Below are 17,727 nucleotides of genomic sequence, written 5' to 3'. Positions count from 1 at the left end.
TACTAATTTTTTATTGGCATTTTTTTTTAAATCCATTTAGTTTTAGTATAAAATAGATAATTCTTTAATAAGAAAAAAATATTTTGCTACTGAAAATTTTTTTTTTTAAGACTGTTTTTAAAAAATCATTTTTACCCTAGATAATCCTACTCTTTAGTTGTGTAAACTTTATAGTGTTTGTCTTGTATATACTAGTACTGTTTTGTTGAATCCTGATTTTAACACTGCATATGCAAATCAAGCACTCAACAAAAGTTGACCTCTGCATATGCACACAGAATTTTTTTTATAATAGTTTTACTATAAATCCTTGCATATTGACTTTACGTTAAAGCTATATTCAGTGTACTACTTCATATAGCCTACATTTTATTGACTTACTTTTATTGTTTGGTTTATTTATTTCTTTTCTTAATACATGAGCTTAACCAAGACATTATCAAAGACACTGTAAATCAACACAATTATTTGAGAATGTATGAGTTATCTTGGACAAGCTGTTTTGTATAATCTTAATTAATATCATTAATAAAAAGTTAATTATCAATCAAACATATTTTGGATATTCTGGTATTGGGTTTTAAAATATTTAACATTTATAAAACAGAATAGCAGTGCACACAAGCTAATTGTTTGCATATAAATGGTGCTGTTGATTATTTGATTTCTGATGACCATAAATGAGTCCAATCCTGTTTTTGTGATGTGTTTGAATGTATGGGAAGAGAGATACAAAATGAGTGAAAGTTATTTAATACTCATGGAAGCGGTATGGTTGAGTACTCATGGTTTACATGAAAATGTTGAATGTACTACAATATAATAAATTGTTCTTTGTTTAGGACGTTAAATTGTTTATTAATCTGCTTTAACTTAAAGGCAAAATAAAAAAAAACAAAAATGTTAATCATGTTTAATGTAGTGTTTCCTGTTCAGGTCATACTCTTTGCTTACAGTAAACAATTTTCTAATATTTCATACAGAGATCCCAGAATACTTTTTATGTCAAAAAGAATACATATAAAAAATTTTTGTGATTGCCTTAAATAAAATCGGCCACCTATTTTATGTCCATATTTTGCTTGCAAGAAGGAAACATTGTTAATCTCTTTGCTTTGTTGATTAAAGAATTAAGTTTTATCCATATCGTTACATTATAAAATACAATCAAACTTATTGGAGTTTGTTTTTTTGTTGGTGTCATGTGACTTAGTTTCAAGAACTTAACACTCAACAAACCAAAATGTATCCATATAAAATCACATCAACTAAGATTAAAGCACATTTTTAAAGTAAGCAAGATGTAACAGTGAATAAGCTCTTTTAATATTTTGAAAAATGTACAATTCAGCAGTTTTGTATAAGAAAACATTAAAAATATATTTTAAACAACTTAAGATCACATTTTGATTAGGCACACATCACAAGGTAAAAACCTGCCATTTTATCTCCCTTTATTTAAAAACAAAACCCAAGATGAACAAGAACATTTCATTAAAAAACTTCCAGAAAACATGTACCCTGATACCATGAAGCAGATTACATAATGCCATTTTTATATTATTTACAAATATAACTGTAATGTTCTAAAAATTTAATAGACTTTTCTCTATATTGCTTTCATCAACTTCATCCCAAAATGGGAACCATACAGTGGGCAAGTCAGAGGTTAACTTGTCTATATTTGGTTTAATCAAATCAAACAACAGTTGGCTCCCCTTTTCTGATAAATGCAGCCCATCGTTCAAATATACACAGAAATCCTATAAAGAGAGAAATAAGAATAGATATTTCTACTTGTCACACTGATGAGTACTTTATTATAACAATAATTAGTAGGTTGTTTTTCTATTTTAAAAAGGCATAGATCTCTCACTTTTAATTATATTTATACATTTACTATCATTAGAACTGAGAATTTACAAATAGTAATGTCCTTAAACAAAAAGTTAATCACTCTATTAGAGTAATAGTGTGTGACTTACCTCCCTTTTCATCATGGCGTTATACAGATCAACATACTTGGTCCCTAACTCCTCAGCCACTTTAGAACAAGCTTGAGCATAAACACCTGTAGTTGTGTTGTTTTTGCTGACTGGTTTACCTTCAATAGTTAAAAAATTTGTGTAATTTTTCTAGAAAATATAAATGGAATAGTATAGTGGAAGGAGCTTTCTGTGGTGTTCACATGTGCTTTGAGCATGAAAGGAAAAAGATGATGTGATCAAAATAATGATGGCAGTTATGGTAACAAATAACAAAATTTAAGAAGCTCATAAAAATAAGAATCTTCTTTGTCCCTAATTGTAATATGATATATTAAAGGTGATATCCTCCAACACCATTGAGCAATTATATGTGTTAACATTAATTATGCACCATTTGGTTTGTTGACCTAAATTTCTGCCTGCTTTTCTTTCTGGATTTGCTCATATAGCTTTTGTCAACCCAAGAACAATCTGCAAGGCAGCAGTTGTTTGATTTTGGAGTTGCTGTCCATTTAAATTTATTGAGATTACAGGAGCAAATTAAAAAGTACATGTAGGCAAATTTATACATTTTAAATAGATTTTGTGTTCTAATTTACAGCTAGACACTACATTGTTATGCTGAAATCTGACCTCTTGATTTACAAACAATGGCCCAGTCAGTGACATGAAATGCTGGTGGTGAAATTAAAATGATCTTCTCTCTGTTGATGCCTTGAGACTGTGAGAAAAATAAAATAACCCTCGTTTGTCATAACTTGAGCATAGGTATTCATTACAAGGGTAAATGACACTGTTTTATAAATAATTCTAATTAAAAACATAATTAATACAAAGTTGTGAGGTTTAAAAAAAAAAACATAACTTTTAGAGGTATAGAACAAAACCCCACCACAGCAAAGTGGACTAAAGCTATAGAAATAAATCCCACCATAGCAAAGTTGACCATTTCTTTTAGATTCTGTTGATACTCCTCTAATGGAACATGCTGTCTAGGATTTAGATCACCATCGTTTGAATCATTTGCTCCTAGAAATATTGTCATGGCTGCAGTCTCCTTGGCCAAGGTCTCATTTAAAATCGATGGTAAAATAATTTTACAGTAGCGAGTATTGTAGCCAGAGAATCCTCTGTTCACTATATCACAACGCCTGGAGACAAATATTTGTTCATATAAAAATGTATATCTGTGGCTAATTTAAATTTAATTCCATACACTTTTTTATCAAAAGTTGTTACTTTTCTTGACAGTTACATTTATTTAATGACAATGTACCTGACTTGTATGCATATTTAAAAGAGAAATATCTTAAGACCAGCCTCTCTTACCTTTGTAGGTGGTCTGAAAGCAAAGAACCCCAACAACCTTCTTTACTGAAACAATACTTAAAACATATTGAAAATATGAGTACTCAATAGACTACTATTTGATTTTAACACTACTATAAAAGTTTATCTTTAGATTAAAACTTACAGGAGTAATACTAATAACCTGGCAGTCAATATGCACCCAGAAAGATAAAGAACAAAAAGGTTGTCAGAGTTTATAACAAATGGTCTCAGGAGATGATTCTTTTTTTAATAGGTCTTATGCAAAATTTTGACTCTTCAATTTCACAGGGGGAGGGGGGGGGGGGCTTGTGGTCTAGCAGTAGAACGCTAGAATGCTAACAAGCAAGCCTCAAGTTCAAATCCGGGTTCAATTTACTAGTATGCCCTCGAGTCCACCCAGCTCTGATTGGTGATTGGTAACCAACTCATGTAAGGGAAAGTAAAGTTGGCTGAGCATATTCCTTCATATGCGGAGGTCACAGAAACAGGTGAACTCTACTTCACTTGCCCCATGGACCCTAAAGGGAACTTGATAGTTTTACAAAATTTGTTGCATTTCCAATTACCTGAGTAATGGAGTCACCAAACAGTAAGATTTTAGGCCAAGAACAAATCTTGGTTTTTAGAGACATTTTCACTTCACAGCCTGAGGAACTAAAAGTTAAAAATTAGGCCCTGCATCATTTTTTAAAAAGGAAATGATATCTACTAGCGTTGTTAAACATGCCAAACCCAGGTTCTTTCTTCTTGTTTACTCTTGTTGGAGGGAATTCCCTCTCAACATAATCAAATATTAACTGTCAAGATTTTATGAGCTGTATGGACAATTTTCTTTAACTAGCCTGCTTTTCTTTCTGGATGTGCTTTCATAGCCTGTGACCTCACCTTCCAAGAACAATGTGCAAGGCAGCAGTTGTTTATTTTTTATAATTTCTAAGGGAGAGCTAATGGCTAATATGATGAAGTCGATTTACTAGCAGATTATGAAAATAATACTATCATAACGCAAGCCCTGACTGTAAAAAAAGATTGCTTTTTTCTCTCTTAATTTTACTTTTACTTGAAGAAAGTTTAACTTGAACGTAAAAGAATAAGTATACTGAAATTGACTTAATAGAATAATAGGTATTAGTAGACTGGAAATAGATTCTTCTATAATTTATTCTAAATCTGAACTACTGGTGGGTGACTTGTTCTGCCACGGATTCAAAGTGTTGATTTTAAATTATCCAATCCTTGAGTAAAGACTGCCTACAATCTAGATTTTTATTATCTTAATAATCTGATCTAGGTCTACTTAAAATAATTTAAACTAAACTAGGCCTAACTATATGCCACTCTACTATTGCTAGTTAGCTTGATTCTACTACTTCTAGATCTGATCTAGAAAATCTAGGTAGATCTATTCTATTTCAAATAGATAGGGTATAGCCATATAAGGGCTATTTCCAGCTGTAACTGTTTTCAATACAATTAAGGATAAAAATGCTATACAAGGGAGTTGGGAATTGCGAGACGCGAAACTGCGATGTGGTAAATTGCGAAAAAAAGTTTTGCTTGGATGCTTATTTTTTTTTGCTTTAAACTAAACAAGCATGTGGCCTATATCACTATCACGAGTTTTGTATGTTGTTCTTTTTTTATCTAGTTTTCATTATATATACATATATATGTGTATATATATATATATATATATATATATATATATATATATATATATATATATATATATATATATATATATATATATATATATATATATGTATAAGTGCAAATATATATATATATATATATATATATATATATATATATATATATATATATATATATATATATATATATATATATATATATATATATCCTAATATATAAAAACCCATGTGCACACTTCTCTCTCTCTCTGTCCGCAAAATATTTTCGCAGGATATCACATCAGAATCTTCAGCGATATATGGAGAACTTGATACAGACTTTTGTTGAAAAAAAAATACAAATGAAGGAATATTTGAATGTAGAAACACAATTTTAATTATGCAAAGAGAAAAGTGTTCATTGTTTTGAAAAGAACGCAATAAACAATGACGTCACACGCCACATGTTTGAACTACGGATAGTACACAAAACCCATGGCGTCATCTTCCAAATTAAGAATAAGAAGAAATGAACTATTTCATTACAATTTGATTTAGATCTATAGATTTACTTATCGAGACGTAATTTGTGAAATGTATACAATTTCCTCGGCCAAAACTAATACAAATTACTTTAAAAAAACAACATAAATACCATTGAAAAGTCCGGTTTTTAACGGAGTCATTTAAGTCTTTTAATCAATGCGTGCATTTTTAATTTGGTGTTGTGTTGACTAATTATGTATATAATTATTATAATTTGGTTTTATTTTTTTTAATAGGTATTAGAAGCCAATGTTATTTTAAATCTGTTGGACTTTTTGCTATTTAGTTATCTCTTTGCTTTGTCACTAATATCGTTAAACGTGTAGTAAAGCACATTGCGTTTTGACCAGTAACTATTTTATGAAATATTCTTCTAAAAAATGTATACCATTAAAAATACATAGACCGATAGATAATTCACGTGTAACGGGTACCAAGGGCTAGTATATATATATATATATATATATATATATATATATATATATATATATATATATATATATATATATATATATATATATATATATATATATATATATATATATATATAGGGTCTCGACTGAAAAATCAGAAGTTTTAACTATATATAGAAAACATCTATGAAATCTTCATCACTTTAAATCGAGTCTGCTAAAATTTTTGCAGATATCTTAGCATTTTACCACCACCCAGCATAAGTATCGGGTGGTGGTAAATTGCGAGACAATAATGTCACGTAACCCACCACTTTAGCCCCTTTCTTGCAGCTTCGCCATTTCATTTAGCCATGATTTAACGTTTCGCACTTTACCAATACAAGTACAAGGCTTGTAGCTGGAACTACATGTGGCTGTTGTGCCAGATGTTGTAGGCTCGATACTGCCAAATGCCTAAGTAAGTTATATAAGTATGTTTTGGGAAGGATTTTAATTTCAAATGTATTTTTTTTTAGGCCTAATGATCATATAGATCTATATAGAATCCTGAATGAGGGGTTACTATCCTTAATTTTTTTCGTTTGTGTAATCTGATTCTGGGCATATTTCCAGCAAGAATAAAATAAGGAACGTCCCCTTTTAATTTTTATGTTTTAATCACAGTGATTAGGGCCTACTGATTACAGTGATTAATGATAAGTCTGATGATGAGAGTGAGTGATGAGAGACAGAACACAGGTCACAGAGACGTGACAGTACTGCAGGCATTTGAATATTTTGCTTTTTAAGTTTTAGTTTTTTAGTGTAACCAGACCAGTAATCCTACAACTGGGCTACAACTTACTTTTGAAAAAATAATAGATTATTTATGTCTAAATTCTAGTAGTAATAAACTAATAGCCGGTAAGACTACGGCCACTGGGCAGTAAGTAATAATAGAAATTAGATCTAGCCTATCTAGATTCTAGATCTGGAGAGTAAAATAAATATTAAATATGCTTCGGCCTCAATAATATTTTGATTTCTGTTATTGGTCATACTAAATGTAGATAAAACAGAACATTACCAAATAACACATGGTCAACTAAAAAACTGAATTCTAAAACGTAGTAAGTTTATAATAGGCCTCGATTATAGAAAGACAAGTGAACTATCAGTCCATTTTTATTTAGCTTAATCGTTAATATTTTATGTTAATTTACTCAAATTTCGTTTGACGTGGATTGTAATGACTGACGAGAAGCCGCGTTGGTTGTTAACAGTCTTTATTATGTACAGACGCCATGTTGCAAAGAGAGGAAGAGGAAGAAGTGGCCAGAGACAACTATATATAGATAACAACATGTAAGGGACATCACTCAAGATAACAATATAAATATAATACTAATACAGAGAGTGAGTTCCCTTGACCTCACAATTAACTCAATCTATTACATCCCTTTACCCTTAGAACACAATAACACATCTCTCAATAGAACAATTGATAGTATCCTAAAATCACCAATTATATTGTAACATGAACACTATGGTAGATTACATCCTTGCAAACAATGCACAATATGCTACAACATAATCAAGATACAAAACAATGATGTCAAAGTCCTTTTGACCCTTAAAATCATAGGTCTAACTTATTTGGGACTTTGATTGTCCTGCTTGACCTTCTCAGTGGCTTCTGATTTGGTGACTCAAGATTCTGACCATCTGGATTCTCTATCTCAGGAGGTCTAGGATTTAAATCATTAACTCCAGAATTTACATTTTCTGACTCTAGACAACTTGATTCACTCATATCAACAGAACTTGGTTGTGGAACAAACTGAGTTGGTGTGAACTGATCAGACTTGGTGGGATTGACAGATTCACACTTATTATCTGCACAAGTTATTTTTAACTTTATAAGACATAGGTCCTGTACATTGAACAATTTGACCTGGTATCCATTTTTCCTTTTTCCCATAATTTCTTAGATACACATTCTCATTAACACCAAATTCTCTTTCAATGAATGTTTGTCATGATTTAATTTTTTTAATTGGCATCTGAAAGTATTATGCTATTATTCAGATCCTTAACTGGCATAGATTTCTTTGATTGATCAATTTCCTCAGGTAATCTGATAGTGCTTTTTCGTAACCAAACATACTGTTTAAAAGTAATATCCTGGACAATATCACTTTGCAACTGTGATCCAGTATTTGAAGTGGGTGTATTCAATGGCAAAAATCTTTGCTCTTTTCTTTTGATGTTACCCTTTTAGTTTCTGTAAGTGCTAATGATGTTAGCAAAGTTGTTTGATGATCACATTCCTTCTTACTAATGTATTCTCTTTAAAACATTTGAAATTGCCATATCACCATAATCATTTATTAAGTTACAAATACTTTGTTTAGGCAACTCTAACTGATAATGGACTGCATCTTCTCCATCTTTTATATTATCTTCACAAAGGGTTTTTATTTCTTATTTAATATGGCCTTAAGTCATCATTCACAGACTCTTCAGGCCAACCATTCTTACAGTACTCATATACTTTTATTAAGCACTCATCTTTTTGTGTTTCTCTCTTAATATCATTCACATTTATATTGGAGTTATCCATGATAGTGAAGAGAACAAAAACATCTTCTGGTACATAGCTCAGGCTTTGGTTTTTTAAAGGTAATCTACTAAGACTATCTGCACTATTCTCAGATCCAGGTTTGTATTTCAATTCATAATTGTATGCAGTTAGTGTGATAGCCCATCTTTGAATTCTTGGTGAGGCATGCTCAGGTAGGGTTTTGTTTTCTCCAAATAAACCTAGCAATGGTTTATGATCTGTAAAGATGGTGAACTTCCTACCAAACAGAAACTTATGAAATTTCTTAACACCAAAAATGATGCCTAAGCCTTGCCTATCTAACTGAGAATAATTTTTCTCAGCCTGGTTCAAAGATCTACTGGCAAAAGCAATGGGTCTGTCACCCTTCTCATCCATGCGGGACCAGACTGCTCCTACACCATCTGGTGAAGCATCACATGTCAATACAAGTCTTTTCCCTGGGTCATAGTGAGTTAGTAAGGTGTCAGCAGACAAAGCCTCTTTTGCTGTATTAAAAGCAGCTTCTTGTTGTTTACCCCAGTGCCAAGTTGCATTTTTCTGTAGCAGCTTGTACAGTGGTGATAGTTTACCAGACAGATTCCCTATGAACTTTGCATAGTAATTTATCAAGCCCAAAAAAGCTCTTAGTTGTTGGGTATTTTCAGGTTTGGGTGCTTCTTTAATGGCTTTTGTTTTCTCAGGTTGAGGTCTGATGCCTTGTTTGCTCAATATATAACCAAGAAAACTAATTTCTGTCAGCATGAATTGACATTTATCTTTGTTTATCTTTAAACCTTTTTCACCAACAATTTTCAATACTTTATCTAGTGTTTTAAGATGTTCAGTGTCATTCTTACCAGTTATGTACACATTGTCAAAGTACACACAAACATTTGGAATATCCTTAAAAATACTGTCCATGACCGCTTGGAAAATTCCAGGGCTAGATGATATGCCAAAACATAGTCTTTCATATTGGTAGAGTCCTTTATGTGTGTTTATTGTCGTATAGACTTTTGAATCTGGATGCAGTTCTAGTTGAGTGTAAGCATGACTAAAGTCTAATTCAGTGAATTTGTCTCCTCCTGCCAAATTCAAAGAAATTTCCTCAATGTTAGGTATAGGGTACCTATTTAGCTCTATTTGCTTATTCAGTGTAGTTTTATAATCTCCACAAATTCTTATAGAACCATCCTTCTTTAACACTGGCACAATGGGTGTCGCCCAATCGGAATAGTCTACCTTCTTTATGATGCCATTAGATTCCAATCTACTTAGCTCATTTTCAATTTTATTCCTCATTGCATAAGGTGGAACTCTAGCTTTGCAGTATCTTGGATTTGTATCTTTAATGCTTAACTTCACTGTTCTATCATTTAGTAAACCTGAGTTACCAAAAACACATTTATTTTCAGATATAACTTTATCTAGTGAAGTAAGACTAGATTCTTTTACATTCTTCAATGAACAAATACTCTCCCAATTTAACTTAAGATCACTTAACCAGTTCCTACCTAGTAATGGCGGTCCATTTCCTTCAACCACAAGAAGATGAAGTTTAACACTTTGACCATTATAACTTACATGAACCATACACTCTCCTATTACCGGAACATTGTCACCAGTGTATGTTGTTAGACACTTGTGACACGGCTGTAGAGACACTGATCCTCCTGTGACAGCGTCAAACTCTTTCTTTGTTATGACTGTTAGAGATGCTCCAGTGTCAAGTTGGAAGCTGATGCTCTTACCGTTGATATTAACTTGTACATTGATGGGAGCATGACTTATTGATTTCACAGAGAACAGGTTGAAATCCGGCTGCGAATCAGTTTGAGCATTTTCACAGGTAGAGTGGTTCATTGGTTGGGTTAGGTAGTCTTGGTGAGAGTTAACATAGTGCTGCCTTTGGTTGCGGTACTGTCTTGACTGGCTAGATTTAGCAACAGACGAAGACTTTGCAAAGCAGGCCTTGGCAATGTGACCTTGCTTACCGCACTTATAACAAGTTGCTAACTTGAACTTGCACCAATGAGATGCATGGGGACCTTTGCATCGATGACATTTTTGATAATTATTACTAGATTTAGATCTAGGATTTGAACGAGCAGGCTGTTTAGCATAAGTTGGAATGCTCTGATGGGGTTGATGTTTATTGACTAACCTGCTGTTTACTGCATGGATCTCTGAAGGTGCTAAAGATCTCGCCGCATCTGATGACTGCTGGAATGACATTGCAAGTTGTATTGCTTTTTCCAATTTTAGATCTGACTCGAGCAGCAACTTTCTTTGAATATCAGGGCTGTTTACACCTGTCACAAACTTTTCACATAGTCTGTCAGACAGCGTATCGCCGAATTCACAAAATCTACTTAAATGACGTAAAGCAGCAACATATTCTGTTATTGACTCGTTTGGTTGACGAGTCCTACTGTCAAATCTAGCTCTACATAGAAACTTTGATGGGGTAGGCGCATGGTGGTCTGTTAGCAATTTGCTCAGCTCGTTAAAGCTCTTGGTAGTTAGACTAGCCGGTGTGCATAAGTCTTTTAGTAGCCCAAATTGTTGAGGCCCTATGACTGTTAACAAAACAGCTCTCTTTTTGGCTTCTATCGTCACGTCGTTAGCTTCTAGGTAAAAGCTTAACCTCTCTAGGTAATCTTGAATGATTTCATCATTCGCATCAAATTCTTTTATTTGGCCATACAGCGCCATAATTCTAGAAATAATTAGCTAATAAGCTCTAGCAAACCTCTTTTTTGCGTAGATAGGTGCTCTTTCTAGTAGATGTTTATCCTTCGTCGCCAAATGACGTGGATTGTAATGACTGACGAGAAGCCGCGTTGGTTGTTAACAGTCTTTATTATGTACAGACGCCATGTTGCAAAGAGAGGAAGAGGAAGAAGTGGCCAGAGACAACTATATATAGATAACAACATGTAAGGGACATCACTCAAGATAACAATATAAATATAATACTAATACAGAGAGTGAGTTCCCTTGACCTCACAATTAACTCAATCTATTACATCGTTTATTAGAAATACATTATGATGTTAATTTTTTGTTTTGTTTTTCTAAGCGCAAAATTTTTACTTTTTATAGTCGTATAGGGCTATACTAAATTTATATTAGAACACAAGTCACATTATATCACATGAAAAAACAAATAAAATTCACTCCTTCATTTTCCAACAGACTCACTAAAATGTATCTCAACAATCAATTTTTGGTCTCATAGTAGTCAGAGTTTCTTCAGGCAGCTCTTCGCGAAGAAAGTCTACCCCCCCCCGAACGAGATGGAATTGATATAGTAAACATATACTTTTACTAGTGTCCGCTCCTTCCCCCGGAAAATGTTGACCCCCCCCCCCCCCCCATCCCCCGGAGTAAAAAGTCTGGAAGAAAAAACACTGATGGTAGTCATAGTCTGAATCTATCTGAAGACCACAGGGGCTAAACAAGTTATCTCACTTTTTCACTTTCGAGAAAAACGAAATTTAATGTTTGCAGCCTCTGGTATAGCTCACATGCGTAGCGTTTTTAATTAAAATTAATTTTAAATGAAATTGGTTCAATCCTTGATAAATAATGTATTCATTTAGTGACAAGATCTAAGTCGAACCAAGTGTTCAGAACACTTTGTTTTTTTTGTAAATGCGTACCCATTTTGGACATATGTCCTTTTCCTTTGAAATGCTACTTAATTCGCGCTTAAGCATTGAAAAATCACACAATATGTATTGGAAAATCGTTTATTATTCTAATACTGATAGCCATGGACCTATAGTATTAAACATCAGATGGCAATGTCATAATTTCACGCTGGTTTCACATTCTGACTCAGGGTTGTTCAGTTTATCTGTTGGCAGTTTTTCAAAGAATGATTTGTTTTGTTCACATACCTATTGTTTTAGCGTGAATGTCTTTAGATTTTAGACCAGGCAGCAAGCTGTGTAAGATTGTTTAGGGTGGTCAGACAAGAGAGCGACTCGGGCATCGTGAGCATGGTTTGTCACTTGCAGCACAATTGGATGATCTGGTCTCAGTGGCGTAGCCAGGAATTGGTCATGGGAGAGGTTCAAACATTTTTCATATGTATATAATCTAATATATATATATATATATATATATATATATATATATATATATATATATATATATATATATATATATATATATATATATATACATATATATATATAGGGGTCCATGGGGGGGGGGGGGGGTTATAACCCCCCCCCCAACCCCCCTTGCCTACGCCACTGTCTGGTCTGTCGGGGAGTACCGGGTATAAGACTGTACTGTTAATTCCAACTCTCTCTCTCTCTCTCTGTGCATGATAAATTAAAAGTGTGGTTTATCCTTTACACTGTGTATTTCTGTGAGTTTCAGAAGCACATCACTTGTCATATTGATGATGTTTTGTGTCACTGGTTTAGTAACTTGCTTCTAGTCTGCTAGCCATTCTGCTGAAAGCTTTTGATTAACACTGGCCATGTGTCAATCACATTCTATATAGGAATGTCCTCAAACTGGAAATCAGTGTTTCTTCCAGACTTTTATCTCCGGGGAGGGGGGGCACTTGAAATTTCCGGGGGTGGGGGGTGGACACTGTCAATAGTATATATGTTCTATATAAATTCCATTTCGTTCAGGGGGGGGGGGGGCGGTAGACTTTATTCGGGACTGTCCTCAAATTGAAAATCAGTACTTCTTCCAGACATTTTTATCTCGGGGGGGGGGGGGGCACTTGAAATTTTATGGGGGGGGGGGGGCGGACGGTCGGACAATTTCCTGGGTGGGGGGGGGGGGGGGGGGCGGACACTGTCAAAAGTACAAAAGTATATATTTTCTATATAAATTCATTAGAGCTCCACGCATTGTACTTTTCGTAAACGTGTTATGGCGCCGCCCCCTATTCGGCTATTTAATTAAAAGGAGAGCTATAAGGTATGGAAATCCTATGAATGTTTGTCAGTCTGATGCACTACAATATAGTTTTTAGTTTTGTTTTTACTACGCAACATCGTGTTATAGCTAGTAATTGCAGAATAACGATAACGTAACTAAAGTTATGATACTATTTACAAAACCAACATGAAGTCTAATATGCATGAAAACTAGAATTTTTAAATTTAAATTTTATTTAATTTATCTTCGAATTTTGCCCCCCCCCCCTCTACCCCCCCTCCCTGTTTTTCCCCATCTTAATCCCATCGCCGCCCACCCCCAACTATCGTAAACCCTACTGTATTGTAGGCCTATAATTTGTATTACAGATTCATTAATAGTCCCACCACTTGTCCTAAAATTAACAAAGAGAAGATTCGTTTGTAGGCCTACAGACGAAAAGTGACACACGAAACGGATGTGTTATCTAGGTCATTGTGTTCGCTTGTTTACGCCATGTAGAGAGTAGACTAATAAAGTAGGTCATATTCGTCATATTAGCTGTAGGCCTACCAACTTAAAACCAGACCCATAGCCTCTTGTATAGGCCTTACCGATGGTGTAGATGTTTGTTAAAAGTAACAGGGTTTAACGAACATTGTGTTTTCGCAAATCTTATCCACAATATGCAAAGATCTACGGAAAAAAAGGAAATAAAAATAAGTTCTAAGGGAGACGACCAAGGTATTGTTTTTTCTTTTTCAATGCAAACATTATATAGGCTAATATATTATGTGCGGCTTAGCAAGACTAAGGAAAGTAATATATACTTATATAATCTATATATATATATAATTCTCTTCTGGGAGACGCTAGAAAACAAGCTGTAAACGCGCTCCCTACCATCCCCACCCCTACATGGTCTTAGTGAGCTGTGATTCACGCTATGTTTACCTTCGTGGAGTCGGGTTTAGTGACGGCTATTAGGGGCAGATAATTTAGTTTGAAACGATTTTAAACATTGGGGGGGGGGGGGGGGGGAGGGGGGAAGAAGGAAGGGGGGGGGTTATGGTCTTTAACGAGCTACTTATAGTGTTTTAAAGAAATATTTCCAGTGTCAGCGTTGGTACTGTCGAATTCACAAATTATGAATTGCTGAAAAGTAGAAAAAACAACAACTAAATAGCGGCGTATGTTATGCCGCGGGCCGGCTCGTAGAATTATAATTCGTGGCGTAGCGGTAGAGAGCTAGACTGCTAACCCGAGAGTCTCGAGTTCAAATCCGGGTTCAAATAAGTGGAACGTCTCTGAGTCCACCCAGTTCTGATGGGTACCAAACTCACGTTAGGGAAACAGATCTGGCCACACTATCCCTTCATACCGACGTCAACGAATCAGATGAACTCTACTTCATCTGCCCTATGTGTCTTGGGCACGAATGGGGTTAAGAGAAGAAGAAGAAAACAATGTGATTTAAGGACGGGCCCATATGACTTATGGACGCCCCTTATGATTTACTACTGGTTCTTGTGATGTACATATAATTTTACTATTATTTTTTTTTTCTACAAACATACATGAACTTTGTATTTTTACTGTCAGGAGATCATGAATGTGAAGTGTGGACAGAAGGAACGGACGGCACCTCACGCTGGCACACATGCCACAAGAACCCAGGGCACCACGGGTTCATCAAGTGCCAGGACTTTCACCTCCAACATCTGCCCAAGTCCTACCAGGACCAGGACATTCTCAAACTCATCACCTCCATTGCCGAACTCACTGTTCGAGTGAACGTCAACTACACCAGTTTTAAACGACCCAAGGGATACATTTTCTCAAACTATGGAGGACAGACTACAACCCACACTGGAACTGGCTTTGTTTACCACTGCGGGTTCAGGGATCGTGTAGGTTTATCCTGCTCTTGTCATGAGTGTCTTGATAACCCGGATGCTGAAAAACGAACAAGATGGTGGATTGTCAGAATGCGGACGGCGAAGCATGTTGTGTTCGATGACGATGAAGCGAAAAATTGTACGATAGAGGCGTTTTATGATGAAGACGACGACGAGAAATCGATTGAAAAATGCGTTGAGGATACACTCAAGAAAAAGGGTAATGTTTTATTTGGGTTGAAAGTTTTAGAAAGCAACTTCGACTGCGATTGGTGTGAAGTGGAAGCGTTCACACACGATAAAGAACTCGGTCAAAAGCTCCACGTCGCCCTTGAGAAATTCAGCGCGTTGAGAAAAACGTTAAACCATCACCGCACTGATGACCATGCCTGCCCGCCTCTAGCGGTCATCGTCTCGCATCCCCACGGGTACAGTAAGAGAATCAGCCTGGGGAAATGGCTGGAAAGAAAAGTTCACGACCTATTTGTCGGGGACGCGTACAACACGGAGATGACTGAGTACACCTACGACACCCCGACCTGCCGGGGCAGCAGCGGCGCCTCGGTGCTGATCCTGGGGCGAGGGGTCAGTCTGGCAGAAGTGTTTGGGATATACGGTCCCATGTGGTACCACCCACACAGCGGAGCCACCCCTGATGGGATTGGTAAATGTGCTCTGGGATTCGATTGCATTCGTTAAATAATTAGGTATCCAATTAAGTCAAATTGAATGTCATGAAGCATTGTCTTCATGTCTTGACCCACGTACCAACTACGAACCGTATCTGTCAGTTAGAAGTGCCTGCAATTTCGCTCAGGCGTTTCGATCTAGACAGACTGACGACAGAGGAAGTGAGTTAAATAAAAGCTTGTAAAAATAAAGACAATGCAGATACAGATTACCTTACCTGCGAAAGCATGGAGCTCCTAGTGAAATAATAATTGTATGAAGATGTAAAGAGCATACACTGGCGGATGATATTATGATTAGTGTTTGATTAATAAGGGAAATCTCATCTCTTTAGGCCTATAAAATGAACCGATAAATCAACGAGACCTACTGTTTCAGTAAAGTACTGTGAATGGCGAAGGCAAAGTTGAGTTTACATAATGATATGACTGCGGCAAAATAAGAGCTTTGTCAGGGACTTAGGAATTTGAACTCGATACTTTCGAGTCTGCTGTCATGCGCTCTACCACCTGACCGCAACGTTCTATATTATCTAGGACAAGTTTAGCATCCACGGTATTTTAGAATACATTTTATTGAACATGCAAAAATTAAACAAAAATAAAAAGGGCTATCATTAGTCCCAAATTGTCGTCCGTGGTCGTTTCTCAGAAGTTGAAACATAGTGAACACAACCTATCTCAGTAAATCGATTTATCGAGCGATCGCTTGTACTTAATCCCACCATCTCATTACTTGTTATTGAATATTCAAATAAATGTTTAATTCTTTATTTAATCTCTTATTGGATTGAAAATAAATATTCTTCAGTTGTCATCGAAAAGTATCTAATGTTTCTGGGAAATTGCACCGCTGTATTTGAAATTGGTCAGAATTTAGTAAAATTTGACAAAAATACCTCATCAATCTACATTTTTACAAATGTAAAATATTTTAGAAATGGATCGGCGTGGTCGAGTCGGTAAAGTCGGTGTAAAGTCTCGAGTTCGAATACCCGGGCTGATGAGGCTCTATAGCTGGGGACAGCAACTCTTCTAGGAGAGACAACTCCAAAATCAAACAAATGCTGCCTTGTAGTTTGTTCTTGGTTGGACAAAGGCTATGGAGGCAAATCCAGAAAGATTCAGTGGCGTATATGGCGCATAATACTTAATTTTGTTAGAGGGAATCCCTCCCAATATTAAAAATTAAGAATATGAAGAGAGAAAAAATAAACCAATTGTCGAGATCTGACAGTCATAATGCTCTCATGCAGTTTGCATTAAAATTCGTTCTTTGTATTGTGTTCCATTTCTCAAAGCTGTTTTTTAACATCTACTGTCATTTTTTGCTGCTCTTCTTTAAATGTCAAAGACATTACCATAGGTTAATTAACCACTGGTAATTAATGTATTACCACCACATAGGAGAGACGGTATGGTCTAATGGTAGAGCATTCGACTACTAACCAGCAAGTCGCGATGTTGCCCCCTGGCTAGAGTTGCAATGCGTCTCTGATTACCCCCTAAATCTACACTTGATAATTCCCCTTCCCGCCCCTCTAACCAATCTATGAGAGAAAACTGAAAATCAAACACTGCTGATTGGTATTGCATTGATAACAGCTATGGGAACACATCTAGGTATAGCTCGTTAGCTATTGTATCATTACTATACATTCAATAATAAAATGCCCGACAAAGATTTAAAAAAGTATTTTCCCTAGAGTGAGCCAGGTGCTCATCAGAACTGGGTGGACTCAGGGACGTT

General features: G+C 35.4%; 2 protein-coding genes across 3 annotated transcripts; one reads left to right on the top strand and one right to left on the bottom strand.

The window, feature by feature from the left end:
* Nucleotides 1-897: 897 nt before the first annotated feature.
* LOC131951121 (isoamyl acetate-hydrolyzing esterase 1 homolog) lies at nt 898-6,951 on the bottom strand. Of its 2 annotated transcripts, none has more exons than XM_059313411.1 (7): nt 6,758-6,951; nt 3,887-3,974; nt 3,318-3,373; nt 2,920-3,139; nt 2,622-2,709; nt 1,986-2,104; nt 898-1,763 (listed from the first exon to the last, which is right to left on the bottom strand). In XM_059313411.1, exons 2-7 carry the CDS (start codon nt 3,950-3,952, stop codon nt 1,587-1,589), a joined length of 726 nt encoding a protein of 241 aa, XP_059169394.1. In that variant the 5' UTR covers nt 3,953-3,974; nt 6,758-6,951; the 3' UTR covers nt 898-1,586. The 2 variants fall into 2 exon arrangements, with proteins under 2 accessions (XP_059169394.1, XP_059169395.1); XM_059313412.1 differs by having other exon boundaries at nt 3,887-3,966.
* A 6,917-nt stretch (nt 6,952-13,868) lies between these two features.
* Nucleotides 13,869-16,181, top strand: LOC131951120 (uncharacterized). The gene is made up of 2 exons (XM_059313410.1): nt 13,869-14,134; nt 14,993-16,181. Exons 1-2 carry the CDS (start codon nt 14,077-14,079, stop codon nt 15,985-15,987), a joined length of 1,053 nt encoding a protein of 350 aa, XP_059169393.1. The 5' UTR covers nt 13,869-14,076; the 3' UTR covers nt 15,988-16,181.
* The last annotated feature ends 1,546 nt before the right edge of the window (nt 16,182-17,727 follow it).

The sequence above is a fragment of the Physella acuta genome, unplaced genomic scaffold, assembly GCF_028476545.2.
Source record: "Physella acuta isolate Inbredline_101_S28 unplaced genomic scaffold, ASM2847654v3 ptg000800l, whole genome shotgun sequence".
NCBI classification, from domain to species: domain Eukaryota; kingdom Metazoa; phylum Mollusca; class Gastropoda; family Physidae; genus Physella; species Physella acuta.
This window is presented reverse-complemented; position numbering and strand designations above follow the sequence as displayed.